The following is a 22,099-nucleotide window of genomic DNA, read 5'->3' as shown; positions in this document are numbered from 1 at the left end:
TACCAGGACAAGCTTTTTGTGGTGGATAGATTATTGGGTCTGTGATGGTAAATAAACTTAGATTTTAGCTTAGAGAGTCACACTTGTGTGTGTTTCTGGCACTTGTTAATGAATTAAATGATCCAAACATTGTTTGTAGCACTTGGAGGCCTTTGAAGCTTCGTTGTCCAAATATTTGATTGTGAAGTTCATATTTTCTGTTATATATGCAAATCCAAAAACTGTTAAATGGTTTTCCACTTGTTTTGATTACACCCAATATTAATAGCTGTTCATAAATTGGGACGCTAAATAGTCTCTGTGACGTGGTAACGTGTAGCACGATTACGGGTGGCAACATGTTAGCAAGCTGCGTTCGTGACTTGTTGTTGCAGAATGCTAATTAGAATGAACTGTAAACTTCTCAGACGAGCTGTAGCTCAGATTGTTTTATTTATTAAATAACCACATTAAAATGCTCCAACAGCACAAACAGCAGTTGAGATGCTTAGCTTACAGCTGCCTGTGTGTGGCCGCTCCCATTTCTTTAAATCTGATTGGTGAAGTTAACTAATATCACATTGTTTACTTGGCCTTCTCATTTATACAGTATGATGGGTCTTTTAAACACCGTAGCTAAAGAAAAGCTCTAAATAATTACAAATAATTCTTGCTGAAGCTTCAAAGACTCAGATCAGCTTCTTAGGGCCGACCCCGAAACCCCTGCAGAAGATTGATTTTTATCAGAGTATTTTAAAAAATACAAATAATTATGCACTTCTGTCTCGTAGTGACGTTTAGGTATTACTACAGAGTCGGATTTTTCTGACTGCATCTTTGTAAAAACAGACAGGGAACAGTTTCTTTGATCTCTGTTGCCCCGACTTCCTCTGAAGACACTTTTAAGCCTTTCTTGCTCTGTGGAAACTCAGTTTTACACTCACATTATGCATCTTCTCAGTGGTACGTTCCTTTGGCTCTTCAGGTGGCTCACGGCAAGCCGTCTGGTGGAGATCGCCAACACTGGTCGTCATAGATACGCACTACCATTATGCACTATTGGTTCTTCACTGATGCCCTCCCACTCCCCCTTAACGGTTCCTTGCGCTCGTGCAGCTCGGCTCGGCGACTTTTTCTTTGCACATTTTTAAAGACTGTTTTTCTTTCTTTTCATTTTTTTAAAAAAATTACTTTGTGTATGAGTGCGAGAGATGGATGATGATGATTATGATGGTGGTTCAGTTAACCTTGACATGAATGTAATGTCTCATTCTTGGCCTCGTTCACCACAGTGGATTAACTCTTCGGTACCAGTATTTGTCACCTGTGGAGCGCCAAGATACACCTGTAGTTCTCGTTTAAAGCCACTGCTGCCACTCCTGAATGAGTGAATGAATAAACGTGTGAGTGTGTGTGTTAATGTGCATTTACTGCAGATGTTGCTCATTGGACACTGCGCCTGAAATGCCTTGAGCATTCTGACTGTAGGGGGTGAGAGCGTTAAAAAAAAGAAAATCATGTACAAATGTATAAAAATGAAATTGTACCTTTTTTTTTTTTCTTTTTTTTTTTTTTTTTTTTTAAAGGAAACTTATATCCCACATGTTTGGTCTGTGTATTGTAAAAGAAGCCATGTTTATAATTCTAATTGGTTTGTGACCAATATGCCTGTTTATATCAGATCTGTATATCAGTGGTACGCATAATTTTTTAATATATTTTTTATTTTTCCTTTTCTTTTTTTTCTCTTCTAAATGGGAGATTGTATGCATAGTTGGGTCCTGAGAGACGCAGCGGTGCCGTTGAATGGTTGCTGTTTTTTGGCAAAATTTCTGGAGTATTGCAACAGCTCGGTGTTCATAATTACAACAATTATGACGATGACAACAATAAAAGATATTTATTTCACATCGGGGCTTTGCTGGAGTTTTTTGTTAGTTGGCACTGCGCAAAACTCTCGAGTCATCCTTAATTCCTTTATGTTAGGAAAACGTAAAATAGGAAAAGTTACTTATTGAAATGTGGCAACATATATGTAAATACAGCATCGTAGGCAAACACTGTTTGTACAATTCTAACGAGCTTGAAAGTCAACATTTGGTGTGACCGCTTTTATTCTTCTCTCTTAGGCAGCTTTCTTGTCATTTCTTCAAGCAGTCTTCAGGAATAGTTCTCCAGGCTTCTTGAAGAACATTCAAAGCTCTTCTTTGCATGTTTCTGCCTTTTGTTCTGTTTTTTGTTGATGTCCGGGCTCTGGGGAGGCCGATCCATGACTGATAGTGCTCCACTGTGTGTTTTTTCTATCCGGGTATGATTTTATTGCATTGGCAGTGTGTTTGGATTTGTTTCTTCCAATTAAGGACACACTGCACATCATGAGTTTTGAAGTAGTATTGTTTTAGAATCACTTTAATGGTGTAAGACTGATAAAAAAATAGATAATGTTTAGTATGTTGGTTTGTGGTTCTCAGTCCTCCAGGTCATCGTAGTCTAAGGAGCTTGGGGGGGGAAAATGCGTCTGGACTTCAAGTTGCTTGAAGACGTTTCACCTCTCATCCGAGAAGCTTCTTCAGTTCTAGGGTCAAATGGTGGAGAGTCCCAGATTTAAGCCCTGTGGGAGTTTCCCCCCCAAAGAGGGACAATGGACCACCTAATAATCCTCTACCTAATCACACGAGCCAAGGTGTGAAAACAGGTGTAGGTCACAATCAGCCAAGGTTTCGGGGGAGCTCATTGTGAAACCTGGCCCCACCTTATGTGATTTCCCACCTGTGCAACCTCTGTAGGGCCCACTAGATGTCAACATTCTACCACAGGTAAAGCTTTGCTTTTGCGCCTTTTATGTGCAAGTATTACAGGGATGATACGTAATTACAATCGGAAGTTCATCATTTTCTTGGGTCTGTTTTTTTTCTTTAATGCCAGATGCTCTGATAAGTTGTGTTAATGAAAAACGTTGTGACATGTGAACCCCACAGGCGTCACAGCCATGGTTCATGAAACCTGACCTGCATTGCCTGAAGGGGTGGATCTGTACAATGAAAGGTTTGTAATCAGACTCCAAGCATATAAATACGCACATGCTCTGTTGCACACCAGGCATGTGCGGGGGGGCTAGATGGGCTTGAGCACCCACCCCTTTCCTGATGGGTGCCCAAAGTGCCCTTTTGTTGAGGCAACTTTTTAAAACGAAATTATTTATTTATTTTTTTCAATGTTTGTGTGCGTGCGGAGTCCTGTCTGTGCCTCTCAACAATAATATTTAACTATTAATCACAGTTTTGCTAAATAAAAGGGTCTGGCTTGCATCAGTCACATGATCACATTTAACCAATGATCAATGATCAACCAACGGCAGAACGCGCTGGTTACGAGCCGGGACGAGCTCACAAAGAGCAGGCGCATTTTTTGCGGTCCGGAGCTGTAGGAGAAACACAGATGAACTCAGAGACAGACTGACGCGACAAAACCAGTAAGTAGGTGTACAGCGTACACTGTAGTGTATAGCACCCAGGAGTATTAGCTTATTATGTACACGTTGGTAAGTTGTCTTGTGGCAACTGACGAACTGAAACAAACGAGCGTGCTGTGTGTGCAACAGCGCGACAAACATTACCTGTCCTTTTATTAACTGCACAAGTAGTGCTGGTCATAGCTGCTAGCTACCTGTGTAAGGCTGTCATGGGTCTGTAGCTCTGTCACCGTTTTAGGGAACATATTTAGTTTTAAAGTAAGTTTCCCGGCTTTTCCTGCCTTTCTGGAGGGATTATATTTCACTAAAAAACGATCTAATATGCATGTCCACATAATTATGCATTATTATAATTATAATATATTAAAAAGCACACGCTGTATTTTAAAGAACATACATTAAGAAGCAGATTATATTAGATTTATATTATAAATAAGACAAAATTTGGATTTTACAGCAGTAAAATTATTGTATCTCTACAGTTTAACAATGTAATAAGCTTTGCCCCTGCACAGAGTGGATAGTGAAACAAATGGAATCATCATAAATACATTATTTCATATTTATTACTTCCCCCTCCTCATTGCTTTATTATTGTAGCTCTAGTAATAAATAATACTGTAAGGATTCTGGATCAGCACCATGATGCCCATAGTATATACAGTATTCTGAAGAAGGTCTAAAATGTCACTGTGTGTGCGTGCATGTGTGTGTTTTATTTAGATAGATTTAAAAAATAAAATAAAATTACTCATGATATAACATTGTCCAGACATGGCTGGTAAGGACATGAGGAGGAAACAGTAGGAGCTGTGTGAGGCTACTAAAGGCAGTGCTATAACATTTTTCTGTCATTATTTTATTATAGATTAAGTGCAAGAGTTGTTAGGTGTGGATAATTAAGTTATAGTTTATTGCAATAGCAAGTTGTGCCTTGTTCTCAGATAGACAGCAAGTGGAGAGTGATATATGAGATGATGGGATGGAAGGAAGAAGAGAAGCAAAGAGTGATTCACAGGCAGAGCCTAAATTATTTCTCACAGTTTTTTGTTGCCTTCCAAGCGCTGTCACCAATCTTTGCATTTTGTTATTATCTCATGATACTTGTTTAATCAGCTACCATCTCTCCTATGGACTTTTTAATGTCTACAGTCTCAGATCAACACAGCCCTGCCCTCCAGCACTATCCACAGCAACCCCTCAACAGCAACATTGTACCCATCAGGTAAAACATCGGCTACGTTTGCTTTGGCTTGTTGCCCATATTAGATTCTTGATGAATGTGTGTTGTTGTTATTCAGCCTGGTTCAATGTGCCCCTTTTGAACTTTGAGCACCCGCCCCTTTAAACCTCTCTGCACGGCCCTGTTGCACACACACACAATTGGCTCTTTCACACAGTGCTTTCACTATGGGCTTCCGGGCTGTTGCAACCTGGTACCGCTGCCTCCCAGCGCTCTGCTCCGGGACAGCGCTTCGGGTCGCTCCGGTGCTCAGACCCGCACCCTTCGTTTCCATCCTGGGCAGAAGAAACCTGAACGTGCAGACAGCAACTGAGGCGGTTAAGCTGAAGAGCATTGATGACTTACCGGGGCCCAGCCGGTCCACCAGTATGTACTGGTTGTTGGTCAAAGGATACGCGGAAAAGATGCACTTACTGCAGGTACTGGAAGAGAATTTAGTGGCTTAAAACAACAACAGCAACTTTTTTAACTGTTTGTACATTTGCGCTAAAGAGTAGAACAAGTGTGAGATGACCTTCAGCCGACAACAAAAACTGTTTCCACGGCTGCTGCTAGTGTTTGGAGAAAACGCATTCAGGGATGTTACTTTCTTTCAAACTTTTGAACGAACATTTTGGCTTTTTTGTTCACTTTTATTTCTATTGGCTCGATTTTGTATGAAGTCCAGCCAGAATGAAAAGAATTCGCAAACAGTTGCTGTCAGGGTGATCGAGTCATGCAAACTAAATGTGGGACAGAGAGAATGTTTGTGTGGAGGAATACTTTTAGGTCGTTTCATTTAAACATTTTATTTAGTTTAGATGTATGACCTAAAATTAAACAGGTTTGGTATTAAGTTTTTAGCTATAGAATAGTAATTATACAGTATAATCTGAAAACAGCTTCCCAAACTCCTTCTAAAAAAGCTTTTCAAAGTGTTAATCATATTAATTATTATTTAGATCAATCTATTTAAAAGTAGTGTGAGTAAAAACCTAAATCTAAAAAGTATTGAAATTAGTGATTGTAATTAAACAGATATTCATGTCCTAATTGTCTTTGTTATTGTAAAATAGACTTTTAAATAATTCAATTTTGTAGGGTTTACAGAAGCGTCTGTATGGGCCCATCTGGCGCTCCAAGTTTGGCCCTTTTGACATCGTCAATGTGGCGACTCCTGACCTCATTGGTCAGGTGATCCAGCAGGAAGGCCGCTACCCAGTCCGAGTTGAGATGCCCCACTGGAAGGAGTACAGGGAGCTGAGGGGCCAGGCCTACGGACTCCACGTAGAGTGAGTGTAGATGATGTCAAAAAAACTTTTATTCATGTGTCCGAAATTCCTAACAAACAGCCAGGGACCCAGAAAGGAACCCAGAGGAGCTCCTCTGACTTATAATAATCAAATGAAAATTTCAGATATACATTTTTCTCTGACAACATAGTATTTGTACATAGTATTTCATTCTAATATATAGAGTCTCTTATTATTATTACCTTATCCTGTTCCAGTTTTGCTGCTGTAATTTTGCACTGTCCACTTTCTGCTGTCCCATGTGTGGGACTAATAAAGGCTTATCTTATCTTATCTTATCTTATCTTATCTTATCTTATCTTATCTTATAAGCTATAAATAATTCTTAAATTTTTGGAAAACAAAAATTGGTAAAGTTAAGCCCATGTAACAACCTGGTGGATTGTGGAGGCATCCATTGGGTGCTTGTGAAGAATCTCTTTAAGCTAAAAAAAAATCTGATTTCATAAAAGAATACTGGCGTTCCTCAGGGGTCCTTCATAGTACAGGTATGTATATAAGAACATTTAACGAGAGAAAATGTATAAATATCTACTGCGGAGTAGTAAAGGAGTGCTGAAACTGAAACAGAAACTGGCCAAAAGTTTTTTTTTAACAGCCATAATTCTCTAATAAACTTCATCCATCAACTTTTTTTCTGTGTCGTGGGGGTAGCATCCTGTTCTTCTTTCTCGTCTCTGCTGATTGATACTGACTATAACATAAAAAATGATAAATTGTCCTTTGATTTTGGCAAAACCTGCTACTGGAGTTCCTCAGAGTTTTGTTACTGGTCCTTTTAAGTTTTTTCCCTTTTAATTTTACAGAACAGGACCAGAGTGGTACCGCATCCGCAGTGCCCTGAACCCCAAGATGCTGAAGCTACAGGAGGTATCGGTCTATGCCTCCACCATCCAGCAGGTGACTGGAGATCTGCTGCAACGCATTGAGCTCTTACGAGCTCGCAGTCAGGACCAAGCCACAGTTTTGGACGTGGCAGCTGAGCTCTACAAGTTTGGCTTTGAAGGTGAGAGGGACAGCAACTAATCCCAAAGGGGGTGTAGGTTAGGGTTTGCAACTCTTTTATTTATGTATTTATTAATATTTTATTTACAGGTATATCCTCCATCCTGTTTGAGACCAGACTGGGGTGCCTGCAGGAGGAGATTCCCCATGAGACTCTTCGCTTCATCAAGGCTCTTAACGACATGATGACGTTTGCTGACATGGTGCTTCTCTTCCCACGATGGACCCGCAACATCCTCCCCTTCTGGAAACGCTTTGTTCAGGCCTGGGATGACCTCTATGAAGTAGGTATGTAACAAAAAAAAAACACAAAAGGGAAGATTTCTGCTGTTTTGGGCTCACTTTAAGTTCATTTGTATCTTTTATGTGTTTGCATGGCAGCTCAGATGCTCATCGACAGAAGAATGGCTGAAGTTGAAGCTCAGGTGAGCAGGGGTGAGCCTATAGAGGCCATGTACCTGACCTACCTGCTGTCTTCTGGCAAACTGACCAAAGCGGAAGTCTACATTAGCGTTACAGAGCTGATGCTGGGAGGAGTCGACACGGTGAGGAAACAAAATGCTGTAGCATCATGCGTCTGTTCTTTATCCATTCGTTCACTATTTGTAGAAAGGAAATATTTTGGTTAACTGTCACAGTTTGAGCTGCTCCAAAATGCCTTTTATTTTTCCTTTTTATTCTGTAAACCAGCAGTTACTGACATCTTTTAAGATTAGTGGGTCAAAAAATGAGCAGAATTAGGGAGTGTGTTTCTGCTAACATAAATTAATACAGTGTAAGCACGTGATTAAACTTGTTTGAGAGGTATCGAATGGAGAATCAATATATTTTGATTGAGTGATCTTCTCTGTTAGAAATTGATGAGGGCTGTGTGGTGGTGTTGGCAGACAGCAGTGAGACAGGTGGAGCTCATTCTGGATTCATCCAGAGAAGCCAGAGATTTAGTTTACATTGTGGACTAATTTCTGAGTAGAGATCATGAGCTTGCTATAAAAATGAACTTGGTTGCCTGAAATGACCATCTTACATGACTTGTGCTGGCCCTATGGCGTTATTTTTGTGCCACTATTCTGAGCGCATGTAAAAAAAATTTGCAGGTGCAAGTGTCGCATTTTGAGGAGAAATTTATTTTGAGCGAAGAAAAGCTAAATTTGAGTGAACAAAATTCATTGCTGCGTGCAAAAAATGTATTTCAGTGTTTACACACACACACACACACACACACACACACACACACACAGGCATCTCCGAAAACGTTAGAGCACTTTTGCAAATATGTGATGTCTTGATGAATCGATCAGATATTAGAAGTTTACACAGAAACATTCTCGCATGAAAATATCTTAAAAGTTTATTTTGTGACTCAGAAAGAGAAATATTTCAAACTCCGCCACTCTGTGTTCCTCCGCCACTGCCTCGTTTGAGTTTTGGACGAAATGGATTCTGGGATATTGTATTTCGTCATTTTGAGCTGATTGGAGACCAAAACTGCCAATCAGATTTTTTTGCATCCAAGTCTGTGATTGACTGGTTTTGTGGCACAACTATAATGGTGTAGAGAAAGAGTTGAGCGCGTACGGGCAGAAATGTTGAGAGCGCGAGCAACACAAGAGCGAGAGGGGCTGTTAGTGTGTGTGTGTGGATAATAGCAAACACTGAAATACAGTTTTTGCACGCAGCAATGAATTTTGTTCACTCAAATTTAGCTTTTTAAGAAGGGGGACCGGAGGGTGTGTTCCAACTACAGGGGGATCACACTCCTCAGCCTCCCCGGGAAAGTCTATGCCAGGGTGCTGGAAAGGAGAGTTCGTCCGCTAGTCGAACCTCGGATACAGGAGGAACAATGCGGTTTTCGTCCTGGTCACTGGACCAGCTCTTCATCCTCTCAAGGATACTTGAGGGTACATGGGAGTTTGCCCAACCAGTCTACATGTGTTTTGTGGACTTGGAGAAGGCATTCGACCGTGTCCCTCGGGGTGTCCTGTGGGGGGTGTTGCGGGAGTATGGGGTGTCTGGCCCATTGCTACGGGCCATTCGATCCCTATACAACCGTTGCAAGAGCTTGGTTCGCATTGCCGGCAATAAGTCGGACTCGTTCCCGGTGGGTGATGGGCTCCGCCAGGGCTGCCCTTTGTCACCGGTTCTGTTCATAATTTTTATGGACAGGATTTCTAGGCGCAGCCAAGTGGCGGAGGGCTTTCGCTTTGGTGGCCTCAGAATCTCATCTCTGATCTTTGCGGATGATGTGGTTCTGTTGGCTTCATCGGGTGAGGGCCTCCAGCTCGCACTGGAGCGGTTCGCAGCCGAGTGTGAAGCAGCGGGAATGAGGATCAGCACCTCCAAATCTGAGGCCATGGTTCTCAGCCGGAAAAGGGTGGAGTGCCCACTCCGGGTCGGAGATGAGTTCCTGCCCCAAGTGGAGGAGTTCAAGTATCTCGGGGTCTTGTTCGCGAGTCATGGGAGAAGGGAGCCGGAGATCGACAGACGGATTGGGGCTGCAGCTGCAGTAATGCAGACGCTGCACCGGTCCATTGTGGTGAAGAGGGAGCTAAGTGTAAAAGCGAAGCTCTCAATTTACCGGTCGATCTATGTCCCTACCCTCACCCATGGCCACGAGCTGTGGGTAGTGACCGAAAGAACGAGATCTCGGATACAAGCGGCAGAAATGAGCTTCCTCCGAAGGGTGGCTGGCCTCTCCCTTAGAGATAGGGTGAGAAGTTCGGCCATCCGGGAATGGGTCAGAGTAGAGCCGCTGCTGCTCCACATCGAAAGGAGCCAGCTGAGGTGGTTTGGGCATCTGACAAGGATGCCCCCTGGGCGCCTCCTGGGTGAGGTGTTCCAGGCATGTCCCACCGGGAGGAGGCCCCGGGGCAGACCCAGGACACGCTGGAGAGATTATATCTCTCGGCTGGCCTGGGAACGCCTTGGTGTTCCCCCGGATAAGCTGGAGGAGGTGGCTGGGGAGAGGGAGGTCTGGGCCTCTTTGCTTAGGCTGCTGCCCCTGCGACCTGGCCTCGGATAAAGCGGATGAAGATGGATGGATGGATGGAATTTAGCTTTTCTTCGCTCAAAATAAATGTCTCCTCAAAATGCGACACTTGCACCTGCAAATTTTTTTTTACGTGCACTCAGAATAGTGGCACAAAAATAACGCCATACTGGCCCCCCTTTTCCCTCCAATGCTTGGTATGGACCTTGGTTAAGCTTAATCAAGACACCAGTATAAGTAAAGGCCAGAATGTGTGGGACGTTCTCTAAACATGCCGGGTGAGGATGGAACCAAAGTTTCGACACCGTGCTCAGTTTTAAGCCATCTGCTCTTGCACACCCAATCTGATAACGTCTCACCTTCCAGTTCCAAAATAAACACTGTTAATGACAGTCATCACAGACACAGACACATGGGACATGCTTTTCAGGCTTAGTACAGTTTGCAGCAAATTGTGCCAAAAACATTTATGTGATTCATTTAAATATTATCCTCCCAAGATTTTGCACTCTGTAAATGAAAAAAGACTCCAAAAAGCATAAAAGATCTAAATATCAGTTTGACAGTCATGAAAATGCAGTTTGGTTTATTGGCTCTCATCCATGAAATGCGTTTTACTTTTTAACCAGATTCGTTGATTGCAAATACGTAATTGTTTCACAGAGTATCCCTCTGGGAGTGCTCTGAGCAATCTAAGACCACTGGCTTGTATTGACAGCACCACTCCCTCTAGACCTGTCCCAACATCAGCAGTGCATGCTGTTGAATGCCCGTTCACTCAACAATAAAGCACCACTTGTCTGAAATACAATTATTGACAGAAACGGTGGACTTGTGTGTTTGCAGCCATTTCCCTGTTGCCGGGTTTAAAAATGGTGAATTTGCTTCTTGTGAAGGATTTATTCTCATGACTCATCCAGCGACTTCACTGCCCCGCCAATCAGTGGCATGCAGTCTTTTGATGTCACATTTCTGGCTCAACTCGACTGACTTGGAACTCCTAAAAAAGCACCTGGTACAAAGTACTACCATCTAATGGAAAACCCTAAAAAGTGAGTGGTCTAGTCGAGCTGAATAGTCCAACTTTATAACAGCATATTCAGCAGCCTCGACCTCCTTGACCCGCTCAAAACAGTCTCTTTTACCTGCTCTGGCCTATGGTTCACTATGGACGTCCGTGCCCTAAAGACCACCTCTCGCTGATTTAGAGGATCTATAGCCTTATAGAGATCATGTGAGGTCCTGTAAAGAAACTCTCTCTCTCAGGCCAAGACTTATTATTACTCTTCCCTCATTTGTCATCAGCAAAGCCATTCCAGACTGCTGGACTGGCTACTTCACCCCCTCGATCCACTTCATCCTTCAGGTGCCTCTGACCTCTGCTACTATTTTCTTGATGTCTTCTGAGAAAAGTTAATTCTATCCATCAGCAGCTTGCGACAGTTATACATCGGCTTCAGGATTTCGTCCCACCTTGTGGGATGCTCTTTTTCCTTTTTCTCCTCTGGATTCCTTGTAGGTCACCAAGTGGATCTCTCAGGGCAAAGCCTCCACATGCACTCTGGACCCCATGCAGACACCATTGGTCAAGCCATGTCTGTGGCCACATATAGATGATATCATCTCTTCCTGTTACGACCCGGCTCTGGTAGGGGACAGGGGAGGTAACACAAACGAGACCCTCACAAGGGAGATCATTTAAGGCAAAGTTTTATTTACAGAAAAAATCTCAGAACTAAAAACCAATACCAAACCACTAGGAAAATAACCAATACAAAAATAACTTGCTCGTGTACGAGTAGAAATTAAAGCTAGCTTCACGGGCAGTAAGACGACTAAATACTATCCACATAAATTCCACACATTAAACAGAGTTTCACAAGCAAGGCTCACAGACAGAAGCATACGGGGCAAACTGCACATTCAGTTCAAAGCAGCAACCCGTGAATAAATGTTCATCAGCCTTTTGTAGAAGACAGGTGAGTACAATCAGTCGCTGATTGGTCCCTTCTCCTGGAAGTGCAAACCACTGGTCCTCGTGCAGCCAATTGTCTGTGTGGATTGTCACATCCGAATTTACATGCAGGAAGGCTGGCACAGGTTCCCAACCAGCCAATCGTCTGCTGGTGCTGGCACGCTTGAATTTGCTTGTAGGAAGCTGGCTCACTTCTTCCGAGGCCAGGGGCCGTAACACTTCCCTGGTGTCTGAAGTGGTTCCCTCAGTTTTCAAAACTACATAAGTGACTACTGTCCTCAAGAAGCTAGATCTGGAGCAAAACAGCATTAACCACTACTGACCCAACTCTTCAAAAGAACAGAGCCCAGCCAACTCTATCAACATGCCCAACCAAGAGCTCTATGAAGCCTTCCAGTCTGGCTTCAGAGCATATACCACAGCACTTAAACTGTTCTCATCAAAACAAGTAACAGCCTTCTCATTGCTGCTGACCCTAGCCACATTAGCATCCTCAACCGTATGGCCTTATCTACCGTTGGCATGTTTTTTCCTCCTTTCCTTCTTTCACATCTGTCTGACTATCTCGGACCCACTAGTACAGCACTCTCCTGGCTTCCATTGTGTCCAACCAAACACAATGGAAGGCCTTCGCTCTGCCGCTGCCCTGGTTAACCAAGCTGTGCCTCAAGGTTCTGTGCTTGGACCATTTCTCTTCATTTACATGATCCCCCTTGGCTAGATCATTTGTCTCCGTGGTCTCTGTTTCTGTTCCTATGCTCATGACCCTAAACTTTATCAGTACCAAACCTATCACACTCCATAGTCACTTGTCAGCTGTCTGAAATTAAAACAAGGATGTTATCTAATTTACTCAAGCTCAGAAGTAATGAAATAGATCTCCTAATTGTGACCCCCCCAAGGCTGTATTCTAGAAGACTGGAATTTTACTCCTTGACAGGCAATGATGGCAAAGATATTCAAAGCTCATCTTGTCCAGTACAAACCTTAAGTTATTATTATTATTAATAAACAAATGTGTCTGGATTTTATTCATTTTTTAATAAGATTATGGACTTAGATGATAAATTCTATCCTTTTTTAACACTCTTATGCTGTGAAAGGTTTTTTAGAGTGATAATCCTCTTCCTACCTTTACTTCTAAAATGACTCGGCCCCTCTGAGTCTCCTTTTTTAAAAGATCATGTTACTTGTTGCCAGTGTGCAAACTCTTTAAGAAACAGGGTCTGCGACATGTGACCTACAAACCTCAGCAACACAATTATCTGTGCCTTATTTGACACTGAATCTGCTAGCTGAACCTTTATTTTATTTTCCTGTGTGGACTCATTGTTAAACCGTCTCCAGGCAGTTGACAGTCATCTCCACCTCTCCCACAGGATTTGTTAGATTCTGATATTTGGGACGTATGAGTGAGGAAAGTGGTTATTCATCCATATTACGTTACATTGCAAAATAACCAAACCTTTTCCAAACATGTTGGCATCTTACGTGCAACGAACAACAAAGAAGTTACAGATAACCTCTGTGTTGCTCACGTAGAGAACCTAAAAGACTGCCATAGCTCATTTAGCACACAAAATTCAAGGTGTGGACTTGTTTGTCTTGACTTCAGTCTGACTCAAGCTTTTCAGCCTCTCACTCAACCTCCACCTCCACCACAACCATGTAAGCTTTGATTCACAATAGAAATAACACTAGATTTCCATCTCTGTGTCCTCTTGACACAGGTCGACAGAAACCGGCGGCCTGGACTGACTGCAATCAGTCAGTTAGATTTAATGGTGAGAAAACCAGCAGCAGTGATTTGTTTTTGTTTTACCCAGCAATGTTTTTATGTGAGAAGCGAACACACATTACTTACAGCAAAATTGTTTCAGTTTTGCCTGAGGGAATCAAAACCTCTGGTATTCAAAACAAACATAAGCCCAGTAGGGATCACATCTGGTACAGTACGTATAGCAAGCTGTCACAGAGCCTGTTTGGCGGCATTCCCTGGTGAGGTTCAGGCTTGTCCCCATCCTTTGCCACAAGCTGCAAGTTGGAAGTTTGCGTAATCTGGACATCTTGGTTATCCAAGGTGGGCAAAGATAAAGTTCACAATGTTTAATCAGTATTTGTACGCTGTGCTCGTGATAGAGGAAAAGTAACAGGCTGATCTTAAGGTTAACTTAAAAGGAAGGAAGATAGGGTCCATTATTTTAAGAAGTTTCCTTTTCACATACAGAAAATTTCATGATTCATCCTTTAAAATAGTCTTTTTTATTTATAAATCAAGTAAAGAAGATAGCTTTCAATCAAGCCATCTTCTTTTTAAGATAAAAGGGATGGTGAACGAGATGAAAATGTGGTGAGGAGATAGTGACTTTGGGTTTTAAGATAAGATGTGTCTGTTCCTGAAACATTGTTGATTGTGTGTGCTCACAGATGGGAAAGAAAATTCCAGAAGACTAGAAATAATTGTTTTTCTGGTTTTTACTGTGTGCCTTTGTAACACTGGTGGTGCAATACTAGTAATGGGCATGTAAGACCTGTTAGTGTTACTTCTTGCCTTCTTTGCCTGTAGTACGGGCAGTATAGTTACCTTTAACCACAGTACGAGGACAGAAGGGAAATATGGACCAGATCAGACAGGTTCTAGGTTCGTAGGAGCCAAGGGTGTATGACAACAGAGGACTTGTACACAGTAGGTGTAGGAAACACAATTGCATTTATTAGCAATTATTAAAGTTGTGCACATTTAACAAAAGTAGAGCGCGCTTCTTGAAAACAAAATAAAATAAACCCCACAAATAGTCGACCCAAGGATATATTGTCTTTTGTGTCTTTTTCAAAGTCAATTTCAGTCTTTCAATGTTCACTAGTCACTCAGTGTGTTTGTAACCAGTCGGGTTACAATCTACCAGTTCATCCGGCTCTTTGGGCTGGGCTCGCCATCCAGTACTGGAAAAGGGATCCTCGATTCTTCTCAGGTCCTCAAAACCAATCCAATCCAAATAAGCAAAGGGAAAAAACCTGACCTGGGGACCAGGCCAGAACACAGCAGTTCAACATTTAAGCTATCATGCCTGTAACTTATTATTACTACTAGTTGCTTGTAGTGTTTCTAAATTTCTTTCAAAATATTCTATGTTGTACAACAAATTATTCTCATTTCAAAAGGGAAAAAGTGCATAGGAAACACACATTTAAAATAATACAAAATAGCTCAGCAGTGCATTAAAAATACACATTAGCTTGAGATTTATCAAGTTTCAGCTAGGTAAAGTGCAGGTGAAGGCACTTAGTTTCACGTTGCTAATACTTAGTGTGCAGAACTATAATTAGCACCATGAGAAAAGTGAACATGTGCTAACATAACAACTTCGCACAAAACCATACATTATACATTAATACCACAGTAATGTGACATAAACCTTTAAAGAACATCTCGTATAAAGTGCAGCAGACTCAGTGCTAATTGCTTTAGCCTCGGAAAAGGCACTTTCATTGCAAAATGGCTAACGGAAGTTAGCATCGGAGCTAGCGGCGAGTAGCATGCTATGCTAGCGCACATGTGCTGCCTGGGACTTACCATGTGAAGCAACAAATGCTGCACGGGGCTTCACAGTGCTCACGCTGGCTCACGGAATACAGTTATGGAATACAGTATCACCCTTATTATTCTCGCCGAAAAAAGGATTTTCACTATCCAGCTAGCTTCTTCGCTGCACGGGTAAACTGATCTTTCACCGTCTGTGTCTCTGGCGTATCTGACTGGCACACGAAGGCACACACAGGTGTCTGAGCAGCGCACAGACTGGGGGAGGGTCAGACCGGCCAATGATTGGTTGCTCAGTGGATCTAACCAAACACACTCTACAGGACTAAGTCCTGCCCCCACATCATTTATATATATATATCATATATCATTACATATAACATATGTACATATTAATTAAACTTATGTTTACATGCTTTATCAGTATTTATTATATTTATTATAATTAACTTTGTTTTTATCAATATTTATACCTTTAATACCGTTTTTAACACTGGGTTACACTATCCCCCCTTAGAATGATGCAAGTCCCTTTGCATGGAATAGCTAAACGGTAATGACCGGAGAACCAGCATTCATGGGGATGACCACAGAATCTTGTTCTGTCAAGGCACTGGTAAAAGCCAGGCTTAGACCTTGGAACAGGGACTGGGCAATGGAAATAAGAGGATTTCCCAACTGACTATATTGCAGTCGTTCTGGTTGGGTTCTTGTTCTCTCTGAGCGCCTTACAGTCGCTGTGGCTTCACTCTCAGTATCTGACTGACTTGAGTTCGCTTGATTATCATTTGAGTTGTCTTCTTCCACTGGCCCATCACAGGTAGGTCCATCGGGTAAGTTAGCATCACTCTCGTTTTCATTGTCAGTGTTTGAGTGTTCCACCATGGTTTCACTCTCCTCTAGGCTTCCACATCCAAGTGGATTTCCACATTCAGGTAAGTTGTCACATCCGGTTAAATTGTCAGCTCCAAGCAAGTTGTCACATCCGGTTAAATTGTCAGCTTCAAGCAAGTTGTCATGTTCATGTAAGTTGTCTCCGCCGGGCAAATGAATTTCAGCATGATCGTGATCATCAGGGTGTGTCTTTGGCTGGGGAATCTCATAGACTCGAGTGACCTTTATGGGCTCTTGAAGAGGTTCCTCTCTGAACCAACAGACATCCTCATCTTCCAGTTCTGAATGATCACATTCCTCATGTTGTTTAGGTGATTGCCTTGTTTTTGGTTTGCGTACATGAGTTGGTTGGACAGGTTTCTCCTCAACAGGGGCAAGAAAACCACAAGGGAGCAAGAGATCGCGGTGGACTGTGCGGACTGGGCCCTCTTTTGTTAAGGGTTTTATACTGTAGACGGGCAAGTCACCTGCTTGGTTCACCACAACGTGAATATCAGTCTCCCACTTGTCGGCTAGCTTGTGCTTGCCTCTGAGACGGACTGCACGCACCAAAACTCTGTCACCTGGCTCTAGTTTTGAGGGTTTCACTCGCATATCAAATCTTGTTTTGTTTCTTTCTGCCATTTTGTTAGCATGGTCTGTTGCTAGTTTGTAGGTCTCTTGTAGAGTTGCCTTTAGTTTTGTTATGTACTGAGAATGCGACTTGAAACTTTTGTTGTTAAAGGGCAGCCCAAATGCTAGATCGACTGGCAATCTTGGCTGACGGCCAAACATTAACTCATATGGGGCAAAACCAGTTGTATCGTTTTTCGTACAATTGTACGCATGAACGAGTGGTTTGACATAGTTATGCCACTGAGTTTTGTCCTTTTCCTCAAGAGTACCTAGCATACTTAGTAACGTTCTATTGAAACGTTCTACCGGGTTCCCTCTGGGGTGATAGGGTGTTGTCCGGATTTTGCGAATGCCCATGATCTTGCAAAGCTCTTGGATAATGTGGGACTCGAAGTCAGGACCTTGATCGCTATGCAATCGTTCGGGTATCCCGTAGTGGACTATGAAGTTGTCCCAAAGGGCTTTTGCAACGGTCTGAGCTTTCTGATTACTGGTAGGGATGGCTAATGAATATTTCGTGAAATGATCGGTTAATACAAGCACATCCTTTACATTACTTCGATCAGGCTCAATGGACAGGAAGTCCATGCAGACTAATTCGAGGGGTCTGGTGGATTTGATATTCACAAGTGGAGCTGCTTTTTCTGGAGGAGTTTTACGTCTTACACAGCGGTTGCATGTTTTGATCTTATGTTCTATATATGCTGCCATGCGAGGCCAATAGAACCTTGTTCGGGCAAGATCTAAGGTACGTTCAGTGCCTAAGTGGCCCATGTCACAGTGGAGGCTTTGGAAGACTGGGTCACGGAGCTGTTCAGGTAAGACAAGCTGGTAAGTAACATCTCCTCCATCTTGGCGAGTTCGGTACAGGATGTTATTGTGCATCTCCAATCGATTGAACTCTCGGAGTAGAAGGTTGATGTCAGGAAGTTCAGCTCGCACAGTTGGTGGGACCTTTTCTCCAGTTTCAATTTGTGCAATGACTTCCCTCAGACAAGGGTCTGTTCTTTGTTCGTTTGTGATCTGTTCAGGGGACATATGGGGTATAACAGGAAGACCACCACAGTCATTTTCATTGACAAAGTCACCTGGAATGGCAGCTGCAGAAATGGCTAGCGAGTGAACCAAAGGGATGGTGTCATTTTGAGAGCTGCATACAAGGTGTTTCTCACAAATAGCAGACACAACTTCAGGACTTAAACTGCTGTCAGGTAGGGACAGGTGAGTCTGTGTGAACTGCTGTATGCGGTCGAGCTCTTTTTGGGACACTGCGTCGTTAAGCAACTCGCCATGTGGCCGTCTAGAAAGGCCATCTGCATCAGAGTTAAGCTTGCCTGCTCTGTACTGGAGCTTAAAGCTAAACGTTGACAGGGCAGCTAGCCATCTGTAACTCATGGCATCCATCTTAGCAGTAGTTAATATGTACGTCAGAGGGTTATTGTCTGTTACGACAGTAAACTGATTTCCATATAAGTAATCTGCAAACTTTTCCGTCACTGCCCACTTCAAGGCTAAAAACTCTAACTTATGGGCAGGATAACGAGATTCACTCCTGGACAACCCACGGCTTGCATAAGCTATCACCCTGGTCTGGCCATTCTGCTCTTGATAGAGCGCGGCGCCAAGCCCTGTAGTGCTGGCGTCCGTATGGAGCGTATATGGCAGTTTAGGGTCAGCAAAACCCAATACAGGCGCAGTACTGAGCTTTTCAATGATGGTTTTGAAAGCAAGATCACAAGAGGGAGCCCATCGCTCGCCGAAAGGTGTCTTAGGGTCATGGTACTGGACAGACTTAGCTTTAGGCTTTGTGCTTTTGCGCAAAGGAGGGTAGCCTGATGTTAAGTCAGTGAGGGGCTTAACAATACTCGAATAGTTCTTAATGAACCGCCTGTAGTACCCTGAAAAGCCTAAGAATGAGCGGAGCTGTTTAAGATCACGGGGCACAGGCCAGGTACTTAAGGCTTCCACCTTTTCAGGGTCAGTCTCCACTCCCTTGCTGGACACAATATGCCCAAGATATCTGACAGAAGTTTGGAAAAACTTGCATTTTTCGGGTGAGAGTTTGAGCCCATATTCTTTCAGGCGATCAAGAACTTTCATTAAGCGAGCCTCATGTTCTTCAAGTGTCTTGGAGAATACAATGATGTCATCAAGAAACACGATCACCTCACGCAGGTTCATGTCACCCATACATTTCTCCATGAGCCGCTGGAATGTGCTGGGGGCGTTTGTAATGCCTTGGGGCATTCTATTAAATTCCCAAAAGCCGATGGGACATACGAACGCCGTCTTTGGTTTGTCCAGCGCCTCCATCTCAATTTGGTAGTACCCAGATTTTAAATCCAGGACAGAGAACCATTGCGACCCGATCAAGGTGGAAAACGTTTCCTCCAAATTGGGGAGAGCGTAAGCATCTTTTATAGTCTGCGCATTAAGCTTTCTGTAGTCGATACAGAGGCGGACTTCACCATTTTTCTTCCGCACGACTACAATGGGTGAAGAAAAAGGCGAGGTAGATTCCCTGATCACGCCAGCTTCTTGCAGTTCTTTGAGGTGCTTACGGACTGCTTCCAAGTCGTTTGGATGTATGGGACGCGCTCTATGCTTGAACGGTGTTTCATCTGACAATCTGATTGTGTGTTTCACTTGATCCGTCTTTCCAAAGTCGAGATCATTCTGTGCAAACACTTCGGGCATTTGGCTTAGCTTTTCGGTTATGCGCTCCTTCCATTCAGCGCTAATAGGGGAAGAGTCAAAGTTATATGTTACATTTGACTTCTGCTCAGTTCGGGATCTTGGAGTTCTCACTGAGTGTTCGTGAGATAGAACTCTTTGATATGCACTGACTTCTCCGATGACACAATTTAGAGGGATTGTCACATCATGTTCGGATTCATTGGTAAGTATAACTGGAACAAGGTAAGGTGCTCGTTCAGGTAGGTCTACGAGACAAGGTTTCACAAGGATATCACCAGGTAAGGCTGACATTCGTGGATACTCTAACAAGACAGACTTTTCACTGTTACCGGCTGACACAGCTACAGCACCATCTAGAACAACAGTTTGGCCTGCTGGAATCAACTGTGGCTCTTTGTTGTGCATCGTCACTAAACCAAGACTACTGTCTTTGGACTGTTTGTGTCGTGACTCAAGAACTTTTAGAACTGCCCTATAACCATATGGCAGGTTCAGCTGCAGTTCATGGCATGTGTCAGAGTACAGCTCATAAAGTACATCTAATGTGTTTGTCCCAATTAGCACTAAGGACTGAGAAGCTGTGCGCACATCGGGGACAACTAAGGCAAGTGTCGGCACTTCAGCTTCAATGCCAAGGAAGTCTTTTGGGAAAGTGACATGTAGTTCAATGTAGCCTAAGTAAGGCACAGACTGACCGTTGGCACCCTCAACTTCTAAAAGTTCAAACAATGGCTTAATCTCATGAGAGGACAAATGCTGACGATAGTAGGACTCGGGGACTGTAGTCACCTGGGAACCAGTATCTAGCAAACAACTCACTGTGTGACCATTAACTTTCACTTGTGCAGTACTCTTTGTACCAATTAGACCTTTAGGAAAGTCGAAGGAATCTGTTCTTGTGTGCGACTTTAGGCTGGCACGCTTTTTAGGTGAAGCTTTTTGTTTAACCTGGGTGGGACGGGTTAACAAAGCATCAGCCTCCATTTGTCCCGCAACGGAGGCAGAATTTAGTTTAAAGAGAGCTGGTCATTCTGCCTGTCCCATATCTGCCTTCTCACTCTTAATTCCTTTCGTTTTGCAACTACAAGGGCAGGATTGGGCTCTGACTCACAAGTGGCTACTATATGTCCATCTTCCCCACAGCGGAAGCAATACCAGGGCTTGGGCCTAGTACTGGGGCGGCTGGGTGGAGGTGAGTTTTCAGGTTTGGCATGGTCAGGTTTTTTATTTTCAGGTTTCCTTGTTCGAACTATCTTCAGTGTTGCTTGTTTCTTTGGCTTCACAACGGCAGCTAATTGGCTTTTTAGATCGGCAACTTGTTTCTTCAGCTCTTCTAGACTATCTGACTCTGCTTGACGAACATCTGCATTTGTTTCAGTGACCGTCTGTTCATGAGACACTGCTTTTGGTTTTGTGGCGCTAAAGTGTTTCTTCATTCGCATATTTTTAACTTCCTGTCGGTTTTCTGCAGTACGCAGGAGAAGCAATAGCTCCGCATAAGTGGGTGGCTCCTTATGCTTTAGCTCCAATTGCAACTCCGTTAGCAAGTTATCATCCCAGCAGCCTCTGTAAAACTGTTTAAGAAGATGCTTATTTACTTCATGTGGTTCAAGCCCACCTCTGCGCACGGTGTGACTGACTGCCACCTGCAAACGAAGCAGATAAGCAGAGGGCTTTTCACCGTGATCTTGGAAGGTGTTCATGAAGCGTACAAACAGTTCCTCACCATCTTCGACGGTGCCAAAAGCTGAATCCAGAAGTTTAAGATAGTCTGCAGGAGTGGCTTCTGGCCCAAGAGGGCGGATGACATCAGAAGCGGGAGCAAGGAGACTTTCAAGAATCTTACGAGTTTTTTCCAACTCGAACAAAGAAGTATCTTCCATCAACAAGTCAACATGAGAACGCCATGTTTCATAGTCAGCTTCGCTGTAAGGTCTGGGCATCTTGCCAGAGAAAGCTCTGAGTCTTAATGTAGAGTGAGCATGTGATGTCTTTTCAACACTCTTGACAACATGCTCGACTACTACTTTCTGAACCTCTGGTGGGTTGAGGTCAGTTGGGCTCAATATTTGAGGTGTCAAGTTTGGTCTCATGGGGCGTTGGAATGCACCCTGAATGGATTCAGGAGGGTGAGGCAGTTCAGTTAAGACTGAAGGTGAGGCTCCAAGTTGTGTGGATCCTACCACAGGGCAAGTCTGATCAGCAGCATCATTTTCGAGGTTTATCTCAGCTGTCTCAGCAGCTTCAATGGTCTTCCCTATTGTGGACAGGGCCTCCCGCAACACTTCTTCGAAATCCTTCCCACTTAACTTGGCTAAACCCTTCAGGTTGCTAATGTAAGCCTCAGTAACACTGCCCCCTACGGTCTTAGTATAGACGTCAGTTAAGGCTCGAATG

General features: G+C 43.3%; 1 protein-coding gene across 2 annotated transcripts in view; it reads left to right on the top strand.

The window, feature by feature from the left end:
* Positions 1-3,133: 3,133 nt before the first annotated feature.
* Positions 3,134-22,099, top strand: part of cyp27a2 (cytochrome P450 family 27 subfamily A member 2) — a 34,918-nt gene continuing 15,952 nt past the window's right edge. Inside the window, exons 1-7 of one of the 2 annotated variants that reach the window (XM_087835706.1) lie at positions 3,134-3,451; positions 4,604-4,676; positions 4,852-5,113; positions 5,775-5,965; positions 6,793-6,992; positions 7,082-7,279; positions 7,373-7,536. In XM_087835706.1, coding sequence (XP_087691832.1) covers positions 4,862-5,113; positions 5,775-5,965; positions 6,793-6,992; positions 7,082-7,279; positions 7,373-7,536 — 1,005 coding nt within the window. In that variant the 5' untranslated portion in view covers positions 3,134-3,451; positions 4,604-4,676; positions 4,852-4,861. Of the gene's footprint in view, positions 3,452-4,566; positions 4,677-4,851; positions 5,114-5,774; positions 5,966-6,792; positions 6,993-7,081; positions 7,280-7,372; positions 7,537-22,099 lie in introns of those variants that run through there. The other variant, XM_087835705.1, reaches the window with a different exon arrangement.

This window comes from Neolamprologus brichardi, chromosome 23 (genome assembly GCF_056152115.1).
Source record: "Neolamprologus brichardi isolate AB-2024 chromosome 23, ASM5615211v1, whole genome shotgun sequence".
Classification (NCBI taxonomy): domain Eukaryota; kingdom Metazoa; phylum Chordata; class Actinopteri; order Cichliformes; family Cichlidae; genus Neolamprologus; species Neolamprologus brichardi.
Note: the sequence above shows the minus strand (reverse complement) of the source record. Positions and strands in the feature narration are given on the sequence as shown.